The following is a 19,850-nucleotide window of genomic DNA, read 5'->3' on the forward strand; positions in this document are numbered from 1 at the left end:
CCAAGCAGAGCCGGCCGCTGAGCTATTAACAAGGCAAAGATGAGGACATCTGCCTTCACCCCTGTCTGCAGCACCGATAAGTCCAATACCTCCAAAATGGTGGACACGTGTCCAGTTAACGTTAAGAATCTCTGATATGGTGTTAAAGAATCAGACCCAAAAGCTTCACAACTTGGGACATGACCAGAACATATACTTACAGAGTATGATTAGCCGGTCTCGGAGAACATTGTAGCCACCTGGGTTGGCCAAGTCCCGATTTAAAAGGGAAATTCAGCCAACACAGGCAGAAACTAGCAGGTGCAAGTTACTGTGTATTAAACTCTGCAAAAGCCCAGACAGCATCGATACAAGCAGCCATCTGCATAATAATGTAGCATCCATCTACATACTAATGAGCGATCCCCGGGAACAATCAAAACATTTGGGATAAACAAAGCCAAGCCAGACTCCCCGGCGCCAGCAGGTGCCAACACAAAAGAGGTTAATGGACACCTCAAGACCGCCCATCGATCAGGGAACCGCTCCAGTATTGGAGAAATCGAACCAAGCGATTGGAATGAAGTCCAATCACTTGGAACCAGGTACAGGGTCCGCCCCGAAAGGCAGGAAGCCCCTGGGGACTATAAAGTTAAGCCCCCAAGTTCAAATCATTCTTCTTGACAGGGTCACTCAGCAACGCGAACCAACCCTTGACAGTGACCGGTGCAGCTGCCGCCGATATGCAGTAAGTCTTAAGTCAACGCTCGCTACGAGATAGGCGCTCCTAGCTACCAATCCGTACCAACTTTGAATCCCGCAGACTCAGAACCCGAACGAAAGGCCATTTGTTCCCCTGACCTGGTGTGCCAGTCCGAAGCTAAGTATAGGCCTGTTAGTTGCAGAGGTAGCTTAGAAGTAGAATTTATGCATGAGTAGCAATTACTGTGTATAATAAATGTGCTTTGATTTGAATCTTACTAATCGGTGTACTGAGTTATTGATCATTACTTGAACTTGAACCTCGTGGCGGTATCATAAAGATACCTGGCGATTCGAGAGCAAAAGTTATAAAACAGAGCCAATTGAACCAACCAAAAGTTAGCAACAACATCGCCCACAACTGTCGTCCATCCCTGAAAAAAAAACACTCACCCTTGCCTTGATTAGATGGTCCTGTGAACTGAATCAAACTGAGCCGAGCACAGGAGGAGGTGGAGATTACACACCACCTCATTCCACACCACCTCACCCAGAATTCACCACCCCCTCTCACTTCACCTCATCCAACAGAGCTGACTCCACTCATGGGATCTGGTCATAAATACCCAAAATACCCACACCAGACCCGGCCAAAGATAAAATCCTCTTCAACAAGGAGGACGCTGGTAACAAGGGAAATGAAGGAAAAGTCGCCGTATAAAAATCACAAATCTGGAAAATCTAAACAAATTGGTCCCAGAGGGTTGAAATATTGCCGACAGCTCCTCAATGCTGGTAAACCTTACCTCCACGAACAAGTCCCCAAACCTTGACCAGACCTTTGCCCTCCCATGACCAAAATGTCAAGAATAAGCCCGCCGACACAAGGAGATGATTACTACAGATAGGGGCCAACAACGACATGGAGCTAAATTTAAAATGTTGTCTGAATTGCTTCCAGGTCCTCAGGGGGCATCACCACCGGAGTCGAAGAAAATCTCAGGAGAGAATGGAAGCGAGGCAGTTATTAAGGCACCCAAACTAGAGCCTCTGCAATAATAATAATATTTTATTGTCACAAGTATGAAGTTACTTTGAAAAGCCCCTAGTCGCCACATTCCGGCGCCTGTTCGGGGAGGCTGGTACGGGAATTGAACCCGCGCTGCTGGCCTTGTTCTGCAACTCGCTCCCATTTGCCCCCATATGGAATACGGATCACTAAGCCACCCCAGTACTTCTATTGGCAGCCCAATAATATAATAACTAATTGAGTAAAGCTAAACCAAATGACTGTCTAGCCCTCTGGAGAAACGCCCTACAGATCCTTGGGGTCTCGCCCGCCCAAATAAAAGAGGACACCAATTTGTTAACTCCAACAAAAAAGGATTTAGGGAGAAAAGTGGGGAGACACTGAAAAAGCAATAAAAACCTCGGGAGGACATTCATTTTAATGGTCTGAAGCCTGCCTGCCAAGGACAAGGGGGACGTTAGCCCATTTCTGCAAGTCAGATTTGACCATATTCACCAGACTAGCATCATTTAATTTATGGAGCGAGGCCCGATCGTGGTTCATGCCGATACACAGATATCGAAAGCTCGATCAGGCAAGCAGGTAACATCCCCAGATTGGCTCCCCCCCCCCCCCCCCCACCCCGGGGGGGGTTAACCGAGGAGTATTCGCTCTCATCCAGATTCAACGTACACCCGAAGAAGGTGCCAAAACTCCTAAGTAGCTTCAAATCTCATCCATAGTGGAGACTGGTCGGTAACATAAAGAAGCAATTTGCAGCAAATACAACTGGTGAACTATTATCTAATTCCTAATTCCCCACTTTAACTTGCCCCATCCCCACCCTCTACACACGGACAGACAAACACAGAGGAGAGGAAAGGGGTAAAAATCATAAGTAAAAGGAAAAAAAAGTCTTTGTTTCTAGTGGTTGTTTGCACCTTGCTCCTCTTCAAACCTGCTTTCAGTTTAAGGTTGTTTACCGTAGATTCAGAAACACGGCACTCACAGCCTTCCTGGAGTGAGAAAGAGAATAGATGCTGGCCTTTGTTTGCAGCCTGTAATGGTTTCCCTGTGGATTCATTCATTAAGGTTCTCTGCAGCTACATAAATGCAGCACCCATAGACTTTTTGGAGAAAACAAGGAGGAAAGTAGGTCTTTCCCCTGTGCTTCCTGGAGTCAAACCGAGAGCCTTGGGACTCTGAAAATCATTCCAACGGCATAAGATCCAATCACCACACTTTGTCGGGCAGTGTACGGCCTTTTGGTCAATTCATTGGCCACCAGCCAATCAATCAAACCGAGTCCCTCCCCATCTCTCTCTCTGGTGCCGAAAAGTCTGAGGCCTCCTGTTCAAACTAGCAGGACTAGCAGAGTGTTCTCTCCTGTAACTCCTGAATTCCTCACTCCTCTTTGTTGCTTGACTTAAAGACACATGTCCATTATTCATCCATGGATCAAAAGTGATAACAGCAAAATAAAAGAATGTGGAAACAGGGGAATAAACAGGAAGGACCCTGCCAACATGGCAAAATATTCAGAGAGTTGATGTGATTCATTGGGAGAAAGGATGTGAAGGAAGTCACGGGAGGACATTTTTTTGACTGCAGCCAATGGTGCTCCCTTTCGAGGCTATCCCACCCATTAGATCCTATATTAAAGAAAGAGAGAAGCAGAAGAATACACAAATAAAAGGATAGAGACAGAACAAGAGCAGAATTGTAGAGAATAAACAACATGAAGACATCAGAGGCAAGTAAAGGAGCCACTAGTTACTCCAACTTTCTGTGCGTAATGCCACAGGAGACCAACTACTGTAAAAATATGTTATAATTAGAATAATAATCAGCATAAAAACAAATAAATGCAGCCACTTTTCTATGAACATTTATTAAAATAATCCTATTGCAATTCACCTCACAATCACTCTTGCAACATTAATTTAAGACAAGAGCTACATGAGATTACCAATGATGGGAAATTCTTCCCCTAATATAAATTCATACTGTGCTAATTTCTCACAGCTTTTCAAATGATGAAATGAAATGAAAATGAAATGAAAATCGCTTATTGGCACAAGTAGGCTTCAAATGAAGTTACTGTGAAAAGCCCCTAGTCGCCACATTCCGGCGCCTGTTCGGGGAAATCCCAAACTTGATCATTAATTTTTGGAACTGCAAATCACCAGAGAAAACACGTTCTCCGTCTGACCTTGCACAATGTTATCATAGCTTGCAGTCATTGGACAGACGAAAGGCTCCACTGAACCAATGATGAAGCTACTCTCTTCTGCATTCTTACTAATGAAAATTCTACCCAATATTTTTCATCGCTGACTGGTTCGTACATTACTTGAACCAAAGTAACTTCTGCATCGAACATGGCACCAGTGTGTAATCATTTCTGTACACGTCAGATCTTCATAGCATGACGGTCTAACTATAGCAATTATTGTTCCAGCTGAAGCATCTCAACATAAATGATCTCATTACTGGCAGGAGTTCAGCTCCCTTCATGCCAACAATCTATTCTAGTAAATAAGCCGAATGCGTGTTCAGTTAAGACATCATGAGCTACTGAATCTGGGCAATGCTTTTTTTTTTTCTTAACTTAGAAAACCATTCTTTTCACGGTAACTGCATTTGAAGCCTACTTGTGACAATAAGCGATTTTCATTTCATTTCATTCCATGTACACAGGCTATTATGCATAATGAATTTCAAGTTTTGAAGAACCAAAACATCAATCACAAGGTTATAATGAGTGGCATTATCCAGCATTGTTCATAAATCACAGAAACTGTCAGCATATGAAGACAATATTCGGCCCATCAAAACCTGTGCTGCATCTTAAAAAGATTAGTTGTGCTTAGTCTCAAACCATCATTTCTTTGACGTAACCCTGTAAATGTCGACCAGGTACCTTACCAAGTCTCAGTAATAGCGATCTATTTGGGATGTCTGCTTTATCTATTACTATTTTGTAGATAAGTTCTCTCTCCTTTTTTAGGTTAACTTTCATATCATCTGCTACCTTGGTAAAGACAGATGTAAATTACTCATTTAATACTTTAGCCTTGTCCTCGGCTTACAATTTGGCCAAAGTTTTCCGATCTTTCCCATTATCGGGATCGCCCAGTCCCAACGGCGCCGCCCACCCTCTGCAGATTCCCCAGCAGAGAGTGGGAACAATGGGAAAACCCATTGGCAGCAGCAGGACGGGAAGGTCCCGCCGCTGGCCACCCTTTGTTTCTAAAATGTTCATTGAGCTTGTCTGTCACAAAGGTTGAAATCATTCATTCAGCTTCCTCTGATGCTTCTCCGCCCTACTTGCTCACCAGTTCAAACCGAGATTCCCCCACCCCAAGCTCTGAACCCGCATCTCTCGCCAGCTTCGTTTGCACCTGTCTTTTGGTCCCTTTGAGCTCATTTTATCCTTGAGGCAAACCTTTTCATCAAAACCACAATCAATATACACCTTATATTTTTAAAAATCAACCCCTCTGCCTTGGCATGCCATCATTCTCACTTGAACTCTCTTTCCTTTAAAACCCCTGCTCAATTTTGCCATAATCTTTACTTTGAGAGTTCCAAAAATCTATTCCTGGTCCCTCTCCTCTTCCTTACTCACAATCTGCCAATTGGTAACACCATCTGTATGCATAAGATCAGCTTCCACACACACACTCTCGCTCTGTGTTCTGAGACTATTTGTCAACCATTCAGGGTGGGATTCCCCCCGACCCCCCACACAACAAAGTGAATGTGACCTGTCGTTGTACATATTGGTACTAACGACATAGGCAGGAAGGGGCATGAGGTCCTGCAGCACTGAAGTTCAATAAACCTTATATTGAACCAACGCCCACGTTTGGCGTATACTTGATCAGTTAACTGCATCGTATGCAATCCGTGTTACCACAGGGTGAACAACACGACACCCCCAACCCTCCCACCCACCCGGCCCAACTAATGTTCGATGTTATCCAGTTCTTGAAAGTGCATAATGAATAATGCCCATGAATTGTAGAATCCCTCCATCCTTCCCCTCATTTCAAACTTTACCTTCTCAAGAGTCAAGAATTCCAACAGGTCCCCCCGCCACGCCAGGGCACAGGGTGGAGAGGTTGCACTCCAACCTATCAGGATCTGCCTTTGGGCGATCAACGAGACATAGGCTACAACATCTGCCTCCACACCAGTTTCCAACCCTGACTGGTCCGACCCCCGAATATGTCCTCCCGGGGGCCCGGGTCCAGTTTCACATGCACCTCTTTAGAAATTATCCTAAAAACCTCCTTCCAATAATCCTCTAGCTTCGGGCAGGACCAAAACATATGAACGTGATTAGTGCCCCCCCCCCCACCAACGTTCACACACATCTTCTACTCCTTCAAACCTTCAAAGAATCGGCTCATCCTCGCCCTCGTGAGGTGTGCTCTGTATACCACCTTCAACTGTCTCAGCCCCAACCTCACATACGAGGTGGAGGCATTCACTCTCCGGAGCACCTCACACCAGAGCCCCTCCTCCATATCCTCTCCCAACTCAACCTTCAACTTTGCTTTGATCCCTTCCAGTGGTGCCTTCTCCTCTTCCAAAATAGCTCCGTAAACCGCCGACACTACCCCCTTCTCCAGTCCCCCTGTCGTCAGCACCTCCTCCAGCAATGTGGAGGCCGGCTCCACCGGGAAGCTCTGTATCTCCTTTCTGGCAAAAATCTCGAACCTGCATGTATCTAAACATTTCCTCCTGCTCCAGCCCATACATCGCTTCCAGCTCCTTCAATCCTGCAAACCGACCCCCAAGAAACAAATCTTTTAGTGTCTTAATCCCCTTCTCCTCCCATTTCTGAAAATTTCCATCCCACTTCCCTGGCTCAAATCTGTGGTTCCCCCGAATCGGCATTTCCCTTGACCCTGCCCCCAACTTGAAGTGTTGGCGAAACTGCCTCCAAATTCTCAATGAAGCTATTAATACCGGACTCCCTGAGTATTTCCCCGGGGCCATCGGGAGCGGCGCTGTTGCTAGTGCTTTCAATCCCCACCCCTTGCACAAACTCTCCTCCATTCTGATCCACTGGGAATCAACCCCTCTGACCCAGCTCCGCACCTTCTCCACATTTGCCGCCCAGTAGTAATACATCAGGTTCGGAAGACCCAAATCCCCTGCCTGCCTTCCCCTCTGTAGCAGCACCTTTCTAACTCTGGCCACCTTCCTTCCCTATATGTACGAAGTAATCCTTCCCTCAATCTCTCTGAAAAAAGCCTTTGGCAGGAAAATCGGCAGGCATTGAAAGATAAACAGAAATCGCGGCAACACGTTCATTTTAACCGCTTGCACCCGACCCACCAGTGACAGATGGAGACCATCCTACCTTGCTAGATCAGCTTTCACTCTCCCCACCAAACTAGAAATGTTATACCTGCAGAGCCCCCCCCCCCCACTCCCAGGCAACCTGCACCCCCAGGTACCTAAAGTGAGTCCCTGCCCTATGGAATGGCAGCTCCCCCGGCCGGGACACCACAAAATACTCACTCTGGTCTCGATTTAGTTTGTACCCTGAGAAAGACCCAATGTGCAAGGTGGATTGGACACACTAAATTACCCCTTAATTGGAAAAAAATTAATTAAAAAAAATAATTGTTTTAATTTATGGACTGAGGGCCAATCAAGGGCCACTCGGATACCCAGATAACGAAAGCTAGATCTGGCCAAGCAAAAAGGCTACAACCCCAGATGGACTCTCCTCCCTGGGGGGTTAACCGGAAAATATTCACTGTTGTCCAAATTACTAAATAGGTTTGTTGCCTCATCCATAGTGGAAACTGGGTCCATAATATAAAAAAGATCATATGCGTACAAAGATACACTATGCTCCCTCCCTCCCTGACTTATCCCTTTCTACTCACTGGAGGATCTTAACGCCAGCAGTTCAATTGGTAAAGCAAACAGAAGTGGAGACAATGGACATCCCTACCTCATACTGTGGCAGAAGGTTGGCACAGTGGTTAGCACTGCTGCCTCACAGCTCCAGGGACCCGGATTCAATTCCAGCCTCGGGTGACTGCGTGGAGTTTGCCATTCTCCCCGTGTGCGTGGGTTTCCTCTGGGTGCTCCGGGTTCCTCCCACAGTCCAAAGATGTGCAGGTTAGGTGGATTGGCCATGATAAATTGCCCCTGAGTGTCTAAAAAGGTTAGGTGGGGTTACTGGGTTAGGGGGATAGGGTGGAGGCGTGGGCTGAGGTAGGGAGCTCTTTCCAGGGCTGGTGTAGACTCGATGGGCCAAATGCCTCCTTCTGCACTGTAAATTCTATTTTTTTTAAAACCACCCCGAACACCCAAATACCTGAAATAAACTTCAATCAACTCTCACCCAGCCCATGTTTTTTTTAACAAAAGCCTCCACAGGGCAGCACGGTAGCACAGTGGTTAGCACAGTTGCTTCACAGCTCCAGGGTCCCAGGTTCGATTCCTATCTGGGTCACTGTCTGTGCGGAGTCTGCACGTTCTCCCAGTGTCTGCGTGGGTTTCCTCCGGTTTCCTCCCACAGTCCAAAGATGTGCAGGTTAGGTGGATTGGCCATGATAAATTGCCTCTAGTGGCCAAAAAGGTTAGGTGGGATTACTGGGTACGGGGATATAATATAATATAATATAATAATCGCATTTTGTCTCAAGTAGGCTTCAATGAAGTTACTGTGAAAAGCCCCTAGTCGCCACATTCCGACGCCTGTTCAGGGAGGACGGTACGGGAATTGAACCCACGCTGCTGGCATTGCTCTGCATTCCAAGCCAGCTGTTTAGCCCACTGTGCTAAACCAACCCCTGGGATAGGGTGGTGACATGGGTTTAGGTAGGGTGCAGGCTCGATGGGCTGAATGGCCTCCTTCTGCACTGTACATTCTATATATCTATCCTCCGGCGCAGCAAAAAAAGGTCTTTCGATCCAAAAGTCACTCTTCAGCCGCGCTGGATATACACCCCAAATCGAGCTCCTTTTATACAGGGTGGCCTTGGCTTTGTTAAAAGCTGCCCACTTCCTCGCCAGCTCTGCGCCAACGTCTTGATACATTCTGATGGCCCATTTATAATCACGATGATCTTTAGGATCTCAGGATCCGTTGCTTTTCTATGGTCCTATGATTACAGTTCATGACAGTTCGTTCGGATGGATCTTCTGGCAGAGTGTCCAGTGCGCTGAATACAGCTGGGGAAGGAAGTGAATTCACACTACGCCACCATCTTCCCAAACATCTTTGAAAAGTATTCAATGGGAGTTGGGCCTTCCATTCCATCTGGCAACTCCACGATTCTGATATTCTGCCTCCGAGAACGATTTTCTGGATCGTCCACTTTGGTCTTCAGTGCTTTACTCCCACCGACCATACGCAACATCTCAGCTTCATGAGAGGCAATCTGGTCACTATGCCTTGAGAGAGAGAGAGAGAGGGAGAGAGAGAGACCTCCACTCCCTTTATCGCAGTGCCATGCACTTTGACCAACTCATTGGACTTCTCCAACACCGACTGAATGGGAGCCAGAGCCTCTTCTATCTGCCACCTTTGCTTCTCTAATTCAGTCACCAAGATGCCGGTAAGTATCTCAGCCATCAGCGGAGTGGACAGAGTAGCAGCAGCAGCCTCCACAATCTTCTCCACCGAAGATCCCCGAAACATCGACGAATTTCTTTCTTCAATTTTCTTTACCCTGGTCCTTCTGGGCATTTCCCTTAAGTGGGCACCTTATACCATCGATCAGGTGGGATTTTGAATGAACAAAATCCGCCAGAATATGGGCGAAAGGGACTAAAAATGCAGTACCCAGGCCGGAGCCACCTCATGTGCGTCTTCCCTTTCTCTATATGTCCCCTATCATAAACTTAATGTCCTTATCAACTTCCTCTCAGTCCACTGTCTCATGATATTTCAAGCTTGGAATCCGATTTATCCCAGAGTTGAACTTCTAACTCAACATCCTCCCCATGTGAGAGTCCTTCCTTTTGATTTCCCTTTGTTCCCATTTCTTTATTTTATCTTTATTTTTTTGTTCCGGGGATCGTTAACTGAGATATACCTTTAAGTCGAGCGGGGGAAGTACAGAATTCAAAGTTGCAACTAGAAACATGTCCACAAATGTTGTGTTTGGGAAAGGAAATCCCTAACTTTCTGGCACCCAGCAGATTGGAGGGATTCAGTTTATTTGGTTGGCTGGGGGCCAATGGGTTGTGATGGGTTCTTGTGGCGGCATGTGGATTCACTTCCCTTCCCAGCTGGATGGGAAACTGTGTTCTGCCTGGCAACAGACAGTGATTCGTTCCTGCCAGGTGGGGGTTTTCGGCGAGATCCCAGCAGAAGACATGAGACCCTCGAAGTAAGAAGCTGTGTTTTCTCCCTCTCTCTCTCGGATGCTGGCTGCCTTCTGCCTCTGCGAGTCTATAGTGAAGACCATTAAAAGCTGAAGGAAAAGATAACATCCAACTGAAATCTAAACTGGAGAAAGGAACTAACTGGAAGATATCCATCTGAAGTCAAAGATGCCTATCTTTTATTTTATATCATTATTTTCTTCCCTCTCCATCACTCTTTCCCTCTATGTTGTGTGTAGGTATGTGTGTGTGTAGGTGTGTGTGGGGCGAATTAGAAAGGGGGGGTTGGGAATTAGGCAGTTGTTACCCAGTTGTATTGTTGCCTGTTTAATACTTATTACTGTTAAATAATTAAAGGTTATTTGTGTTAAAATTTACAAACCTGGTGGCTGTACTTAATTGGGATCTCACTGAAGACATTGGGTTAGATTCTTCCACCCCGCCCGCCACAAGAACGCCACGGGCGAGACGTGGACAATGGAGAAGTCCACTGACCTCGGGCAAGATTCTCTGGTCGTCGGGCAGACATGGCCGGAGAAACCCGCCCATTGGATATTTCAGTAACTTTAATTTCACCTGCGTTGCGACCCCAGGTCAAGTGGGGTTGGGCCACTCGCCCAGGTTGCCATGACACACATCACAAAAGGTTGCTTACTTCTACCTCTGTAGCATTGCCAATCCCCAGCCTGAACCGCACAACTGTGGCTGGAAACCTTATTTGTGCTTTCATCACCTCCAGTCTCCAGCCAGCATCTCATACTCAACCTTCTAAATTTCAACTCATCCAAACTTCGTTCCCCAATACTCTACACACACAAGTTGCACATATCCATACCCTTGCCCTGACTTTCATTCCTCAATCTCCCAACACCTCCAATTCAAAATTCAGATCATCATGTTCCTTCAAGTCCCTTTTATTGCCTTCTCACTCCTCCATCTCTCAATATTTTCTGGTCCAACTTATTTGTTTAAAAATTATCCATTTGATCATTAAAGTGAATTCCTTCTTACTATTAGACAAGGTATTCTTCATTCTTTGTATCATATTATCATCCATAAAGCAATGGAAGCAATCCAGTCCAATAAAGAACTGCTTCTTCTAAAACATGACAGCCCTCTAGTTCCTCACTCGTCTTGAGCTGAGCAGCTCATGAACAACTAAAAAGACTACCTTTTCTGGCATTACCTGTTTTAAAAAGAAACAAAATCATAACTTCAAGAGAATTATCAAACAATGACCACACTGCATTGCATTTCAATTAGCCAGCCAGTCCTATGTGACATTGAATGTTTTTTCTACCCTCACCCCTTCCAACACTGCAATATTAAAACAAACCAACGAGACAGCACGGTAACACAGTGGTTAGCACTATGGCTTCACAGCGCCATGGTCCCAGGTTCGATTCCCGGCTTGGTCACTGGCTGTGCGGAGTCTGCGCGTTCTCCCTGTGTTTGCGTGGGTTTCCTCCGGGTGCTCCGGTTTTCTCCCACAAGTCCCGAAAGACATGCTTTTTAGGTAATTTGTATATTCTGAATTCTCCCTCAGTGTACCCGAATTGGCACCGGAATGTGGCGACTAGGGGCTTTTCACAAAACTTCACTGCAGTGTTGATGTAAGCCTACTTGTGATTATTATAAATGATCATGTATAAACATATTGTAAATCATGTATAAACATATTGTAAAGATTATTATATTATAGACCCAGGCCTCTCTTTTTTTTAAATCGCTAACTCCAAATAGCAGCTGGTATAACAATGAAGTCATACATTTCAGACAAGATGACACTGAAGTAGAAAATCGATTTGACCTTTATATCTGCATCAGTTCACAAGTGTCAAACAAGTACAACAGTTCATCACACTTGTCAGTTCTGAATTGGCATCCTTGAACACTGTGTGCACAGAGTCCATCAGTCTTCCTGTGTTTCAGCCAATTAATGGTATTCGTATTTAATAATTTCAAGGCCAATATCTGAGAAATTAAATTGCTCAGGCATTCATTTGTTAAGGTCTGATCAATCGCAATCATTTACAAAGGAGGTCTATGCAACATTAAGGTTCCAATACAGGACAAAAGACCAATCATTATTCCAATCAACAATCCAAGACCAGTCATTATCAATGTTGATCAATATTGATTTAGAACTGCTTTATCAAACCGATTTACAAGAATTTCTGAATCTAAACAAGCGTACTTGAAATTATAAAAAGTCCCAGATGACATGTAAAAGAAGAATGGGAACAACAGGAAAAGTCAACCATCCCAACGGAACTAACAATAAGAAACCTACGCCTAATCAGAGAAGTAGAGGTCCACTCACAAAATTATGCCAGCAATGCAAAGAAGCCTGGATATGAAGCAAACAACTGATAACTGCAAATCATAGAATTTACAATGCAGAAGGAGGCCATTCAGCCCATTGAGTCTGCACCGGCCCTTAGAAACAGCACCCTATTTAAGCCCCAGCCTCCACCCTATCCCCATAACCCAGTAACCCCACATAACCTTTTGGACACTAAGGGGCAATTTACCATGGCCGATCCACCTGGCCTGCACATCTTTGGACTGTGGGAGGAAACCGGAGCACCCGGAGGAAACCCACGCAGACGCGGGGAGAACGTGCAACTTCACACAGACAGTCTCTTGAGGCTGGAATTGAACCTGGGTCCCTGGAGCTGTGAGGAAGCAGTGCTAACCATTGTCCTTCTGTGCTGCTCTTTTGGCATGTAAAAGAATAGATTTTAAAGTAGAATTGTAACAGTATATTCAGATCATGTAAAAACATATTATGCAAAATGCTATTCACCATGACGTCCTTTGTAACCTTAGCTGTGCAAACAAAGGATAATTCTGATTGCAGTTTTGTATTTCTTTGCAGATTTTCCCCATTTCCAAGTCATTGACTCCCTGCTGAGGTGCAGCTTCACTATCACCATTCCTCATGTACAAGCCAGAATGTTAAGCATCAGCAAGCTATTCAGCCACAAGCTGGGGTGCAGACCTCCCTATTTACACCTGATGTTCAGATCCGTGTAGTTCCAGTTGGGGTGAACTGGTTACTTATCAGGAAGAGAGAATCAGTAACACATTTACCGTGGCCCCACCTTAGATCAGGTAACTGAGCAGGGACTAAAAAGCAATGGCTCATTTCTAATCTGTATGATGCACTCAGTTGCTCACCAGATTAACTTGCTGAGCCATTGACAGTGAGTGTTGCAATGAGTAAAATAACATGCATTTACATTTTCCTGACAACTCAATTGAGTACTGTGCACCTTGTGCATTTCAACAGTTTGCCAAAGAATATTGTAAGAATACTATACAGTTATATTGTATTAGTTATTTTCTTTTGTTTTCATATACGTCAGCAGGGCTACCGATTTTGAGTGTAAAAATGGTCGGAATTGATAATGTATGGGATATTATTCCGAGAACTGGGGCGGGATTCTCCGCAATCGGCGCGATGTCTGCCGACCAGCGCCAAAAACGCCGAAACCAGTCCGGCAAAGGTGTGGAATTCTCCGCATCTTGGGGGGCCGAGCCCTCACCTTGAGGGGCTAGGCCCGAGCCGGAGTGACGGCCCGAGCCGGAGTGATTTCCGCCCCGCCAGCTGGCGCGGAAATGACTTTGCCGGGCGACGCATGCGCGTGAGCGTCAGCGGCCGCTCACGGCATCCCCGCGCATGCGCAATGGAGGGGTCTCGTCCGCCTCCGCCATAGTGAAGACCATGGCGAAGGCGGAAGGAAAAGAGTGCCCCCACGGCACAGGCTTGCCCGCGGATCGGTGGGCCCCGATCGCGGGCCAGGCCATCGTGGGGGCACCCCCCGGGGCCAGATCCCCCCCCCCAGGACCCCGGAGCCCGCCCACGCCGCCTTGTCCCGCCGTTCGAAAGGTGGTCCAATCCACGCTGGCTGGCATGGGTTGACAGCGGCGGGACTTCGGGCCATCGCGGACCGGAGAATCGCCAGGGGTGGGCCCGCCGACCGGCGCGATTTCCGCCGACCGGCGCGGCGCGATTCCTGCCCCCGCCGAATCTCTGGTGACGGAAAATTTGGGACACGGCGGGGGCGGGATTCACGCCGGCCCCTGGCGATTCTCTGACCCGGTGGGGGGGTCGGAGAATCACGCCCCTGATGTCTCCCAGAAATTGACAATACTAAATGCCACAAATTAACTTTTCAATTCGGCTATAAATATTTGGAGGCTGCAGTCAAGTAAAAATGTAAACTCTTCAAAACTATTGGGCAAAGAGAGAAGGGTCAGGGAAACAATTCCACCTTCGAAGAAAGTTGCATCGATGTTATTTGGAATGTAGATTTCAATGATACATATTTTATAGATATACGTACATGTGTAAAGAATTTAGATAGGCATGTTGCTGAGCAATTAAAAATCCTGACAATCCTTTGTCAGCATTACGTTACTGAAAAACTGTTATTTTACAAAGATCGCAGCAGCAGTTTCACCAACTGTGCAACATCTACCACTTTTATTTTGACCAAAGGTTTTTCAGGATACTTTGCTTTGGTGTTAATAAAAATCATGACAAAATTAGCAACACTAATTAACAGCTCTGATGAATAACACCTTTTCCCTAATTTGAAAATTGTACATTTTAAATCTACTGATTGCGCGAGTTAAGTAGCTGAAGCAGATTCACAGACAGTGATTATTTTTCAAAAGAGAAAGAAATCAACACTGCTCAACTGTTAAATATAATAAATGTATGTAAAATTTAAATCTTACATTTGCACGTCCTGGCTGCACGACTTGATTTCCAGTTGTCACAATATTTGTGTCAATATTTTCCATTATAAATTCTTAGATCCACATTTATGACAGCGAATACTTATGCTAACTTGGTATTCACAATATGGTCCAAGAGTTTCCACTATTCTCTCAAAATACTTACTGCTTCCTTTTTCAACAACCTATCACAATTATGAGGTTTATAAGATCGTTATGCTTTTGAGACTGTCTTAGATTTAAGATATAATGAAGATTGTCATGTAACCTGTTCTGAATTCCATTTGACAGAAAGCCTGAGTGTTCTGATTGTTAGAGATTAATGGGGGGGGGGGCAGATTGTTTTACTAGGAAGAAGATGTAAATTGTTTATGCATGGAGACAATGGCAGCAGCTTGTGTGTTCACAGTGGACAGAAAAATGCTGAGAATGTTGAGTTGTACACAGTTGTGCCTTAACCTGCTCATTTAGTTCCAAGAGAGTTGGGTTCTTAAGGTTAGTTAATCAGCATCATTAACTGGATACAAGGCTTGTGTAATTCAGATTGCCATACTAATAGGCTTTGAGATGAGAATGTATAGAGAGAGAGACCTAAATTGGTGAGGTGTTAACAGGGAGATCTGCTTATCTTTCGCTAGAGGGGAAATCTCCAAAAAAACTCACACCATGAAAGGCAGTTCTGGAATTCAAAGTTTCCAGGCTGGGAAAGGAAAAGATCAGGAGTAAACCCTGGGGCACCAAGAATCAGCATGACCTGGTTCTGGGAGGATTGAACATCAATTTAAAGGACAGTATAACATATACCTTACAGCGGGATTCTCGCAGTTGTGCGAAACGTTTTGTTCTGTAGTTTAACGTATTAGTTGCTGAGTTAATAGCACTTTTAGACTGTTAGTTACATTGAACATTTTCAAACTTGAAATTTTGTTGTCATCCATTCAGCTATTAGCTGGTAGTTCGAATTGCTTTTTAAAAGTTATTGGTCTCTACCCAGTTTGTAACAGATCATTTTGTCCTCCATAACTGAAATATAAATGTTCAAACTAAGGGCTTAAACAAAGTGAAAGCAAAAAAAACCAAACAGTTTGCTAATTCACAATTAGATTATCTTTTGTAGGTTTACTAACTTGGTTAAAGATTTTAAATGAAGACCTCAGCCTCCAACTAAAGCCTGGACTCAATGTTGTTATTTTTGCCCAGTTTTGACACTGGGACAAATTTGGATTAGACATTCGGCACATCTGCAATATATCTAATTTTCCAGGATGTATCCATGCTTCTAACAGTTTCTGCTCAAATGATTTTCAAAACATACTTGAAAGCAAATTTCAAAAGCTTTACTGCAATAAACCATGTTGAGTTTTTGTATCGGCACACCTTTTTGTTTATAAATTTAGAGCACCCAATTCATTTTTTCAATTCAGGGACAATTTAGCGTGGCCAATCCACCTACTCGGCACATCTTTTGGGTTGTGGGGGTGAAACCCACACAAACACAGGGAGAATATGCAAACTCCACACGCACAGTGACCCAGAGCCGTGATCGAACCTGGGACCTCGGTGCCGTGAGGCAGCAATGCAGACCGCTGTGTCACCGTGCTGCCCCAGATCGGCACACCTTTGTTGAGCTTTTGTTTTGTGTTCCATAAACTTTAAAAGAGAGGATGAAGAAGAGAGAGGGACAGAGTGTGTTTTCCTTCATGTAATGTTACCTCAGTTTCATAAAAAATTGTGAATTGAAGTTAACTAGTTACCCCACTTATGCGTTGTTGTCAAAAACATCAATATTTATACCAGGAGACAAACATTCTAATTCTTGATTGTAAACCAACCTGGGAAATTGTGGATCCAATGTTGGCAGAGGCAGTGGAGAAGGTAAGTGCTTTCACAGGGCTGCTTGTGGGCCAGAAGGAGCAGAAACACTCCCTCCAAGGACCAGAACCGCACCCTCCCCATCTCCTGGGTCAGGCCAATAGAGGCCTGCTCCGGACACCTGCCCACCCAACTGGAAGCCAAGCCTGTCAATCAAACTGAGTGTAGGATTCTGTCAAGTACAAAAGTCACATGCTGTACAGTGTCTTTGCTAATATCCAGGCCTCAGTGTTTGAATATCAATGTGCATCTCCTTGATTTACTTTTTGAACTTTAAAGAATATTTATAATTTAGTTACAAGCAAAAAACAAATAATATGTAATAAGTAGTCTATGATATTTGAAATTATATGAGTTTTCTCTCACAAACATTGTGATAAGCATGAAGTATGACAAACAGGGCAGTATGCAGTAGACATGTGCAGGCTTTTGTAGATCAAAAAATCTTTGGTAAAATTCAGTATTCTGCCAAATATGCTTTTAGCCAACTGCTTCAACTAATGCAATTTAACTTGTAAATAAACGTGCTAAAAGGCAAGGTGTTTTTTCCCATCTTCCACATTTAACAAGATTCCATATGTGCATGCCACACACTGGAAAAGTAAAATGCAATTTCAAAGGAAACTTCCTGGAATGCAGCATTGAATGATGCAGCACATGATGCACACATCCCGCCCGCCTCCCTTTCCAGAAATACTCTCCTGCCAAGGTTCACCTCGCCTACCTTGCCAATGCCTGGACCTTGGCAGCGTGTCGTTCTTCCTGCTCTGCCAGTTTCTTTTTCTGGTTGTCAAATTCTTGCCTGAGTGCAGCAGAATGTTCCATCTCACCATCAAGCAGGTTTCGCAGTGATCTGGAAAAACGGAGTACCATCTGTTACACCAGGGCCATCAAAGGGATCTGGTGCTGCAAGTACAAAGCTACAGTAATTTTAAAATACCCACGCAACTTAGAGAAATGTTGGAGCTCCTCAACTGTTATGCTACTAACGCTTGCAGTAAAACTATACATTTTTGCTATTTAAGATATTTCATACATCCTCCAGAAATATTCTCCACAGGCTGAATGAATAACACCAAATTGGCATGAACGCTCACCAAGCTTTCTGAGGGTGGGGAAATCAAATTTAAAATTCTTTATTTGGAGGTCTGCAGCAGCATTTCTTCCACAAAATTGGAAATGAAAGTTACTATCTATCAAGAGAATGCAAAATATAAATGTCTCCTTGTTACCTCGTACCCCTCAAACTCCACCTAAATTACCCCATTCTATCAGTCTCTAAACTGAGTGACTCTTAACCTTTGGCAGTTCAACCCACCTTTACTGACCAGCTTTTCTACGCTTGACTTCACCAATATCCTATCCTCTCTAAATGTTCACCAGCGTAGTGAAACTTTCACTTTTCTGACAGCCCAGTCTTTGGCCACAGTACCTTTGCAGCTGTTAATTTGTTCAAACGCTCTCTTGTCTTTGGCGTTTTGTGCCACTGTCCCCAGTAAAATCTTTATTATCTTCCATCCCCGTTGCTCCCCAGTCTCGCTTCTATCTTTACCCTCTAAAGTCTGTCTGGTGTAACATTAAGCAGACCAGACACATAGCTGAACCATTCATTACCAGGTGCAGCTTGGCAATCAAGCTCTCCACTGCAAACACTATATACTATTCTTTGATTGTGCCCCATGCACCGTCAGCCCCAACAATAATAATTAGCTCAGATTTCTTAGTCAACAAATACAGATGACTCACTCCGCCATTCCAAAGCTTCCTCGCTATTAGTCTATCACCCAAAGCCAAAGTTCATTCAGTTTTCCCTCCACGTAATCCGATTTTCCCTTCTCTCATTTGCCCCCGTCTGCCCGCTCCTATTTATCCATCCATGAGAACTACTTTCTGATCCCTTCAACCATTTGCACTGAACTCAGGAGCACCAAGTTCCATTCCTGAACATACTGTCATTTAATAAAGGTACTATATTGCTACAATCTGCATTTAAATAGCATGTTTATCATTGTAAAATGTCCATAGGTGCTTATCAGGAACCTAATCAAATAAAAATTGTAGGAACGCAGCCATCGCAAAGGATATAGGACTGGAGGAGATAGGGAAGGCACTGGTGGAACTTGAGTCAACATAGGTCAGGAATCACCGGGATGATTTGGGAATGGGAACTGGTGTGAGTTAGGACAGCAGAATTTTGCATAAGCACTAGAGTCTGAAGGGTGGAAGATGTGCGGTCAGCCTGGAGACTATCATATTCTGGAGGTAACAGATGTTGCTCTGAAATACATATTATTGTTGCCATAGTTCTATGTACTAGTTAATTTCCACCCATACTACGCATAAGAAATAAAACTAGTATTTTCTAAAGGCATGAAATGTCACAAAATATAAACAAATAGGAGAACAAGATATTAGAATTCAAAGAGTCAAAGAAATTATAAAAGCAAAAACTTTTCATTTGGATTCAACCTAATTAGCTGCAGATCTGTATGGAATCACACTGTATGGAATCACACTGTATGGAATCACACTGTGCAATTCTGCGTGCATCTCAATCTAAGCACAGCTTTCCATTGACATATCTGACACAATTTTTCGATAGAGGCTAAATAAGATTCTGTGTAAATGGGTAATTTAAATTTAAATCTGTTTCAGCAAGTCATGGCCTTTTCCCTGACTTTTGCATTTGATGTACTGATGCACAGCTACATAGAACTTGATTTGGTTAATCTAAATTTCAAAGCCCTCTCCCATGTGTAACCAGTAGCATGCATATAAATGGAAGCAGAAAGCAGAGAGCAAGTAAGCATCAACTTGAACTAAACTTCAATTTCCTAGTTATTGACAAAGTACATAATAATTGAAAATGTCTAATAATTCTGATTTGCATAATAATGAGAAAATATTTTTTTACTTTATGTACAGTAAAAATGTAATAAATAAGTTTTTACAAAAAATATCAAGTTGACAGAAGCAAGTGCCAAAGCCACAATAAACGTTACATACAATCTAGCTAAATAGGTATATAAAACATTTTTCTGACATTTGCAAATTATAAAAATAATGATTTGATCTTAACAGAAAGCAGAGGCTCTGAACATTCAGCAATTACCTCCAAGTAAATTTCCACTTAAAGTAAAACCAAACAAAAATGTCACACACCCCTAATGGC

The 19,850-nt window shown here is 44.1% G+C and overlaps 1 protein-coding gene across 3 annotated transcripts in view; it reads right to left on the bottom strand.

The window, feature by feature from the left end:
- The window catches only part of snx29 (sorting nexin 29), a 621,367-nt gene that overhangs the window by 453,765 nt on the left and 147,752 nt on the right, over positions 1-19,850 (bottom strand). For all 3 annotated transcript variants that reach the window (XM_072481809.1, XM_072481808.1, XM_072481810.1), the window contains one exon: positions 17,403-17,531. In XM_072481809.1, coding sequence (XP_072337910.1) covers positions 17,403-17,531 — 129 coding nt within the window. The remainder of the gene's footprint in view (positions 1-17,402; positions 17,532-19,850) is intronic.

This window comes from Scyliorhinus torazame, chromosome 17, assembly GCF_047496885.1.
Source record: "Scyliorhinus torazame isolate Kashiwa2021f chromosome 17, sScyTor2.1, whole genome shotgun sequence".
In the NCBI taxonomy this organism is placed as follows: Eukaryota; Metazoa; Chordata; class Chondrichthyes; order Carcharhiniformes; family Scyliorhinidae; genus Scyliorhinus; species Scyliorhinus torazame.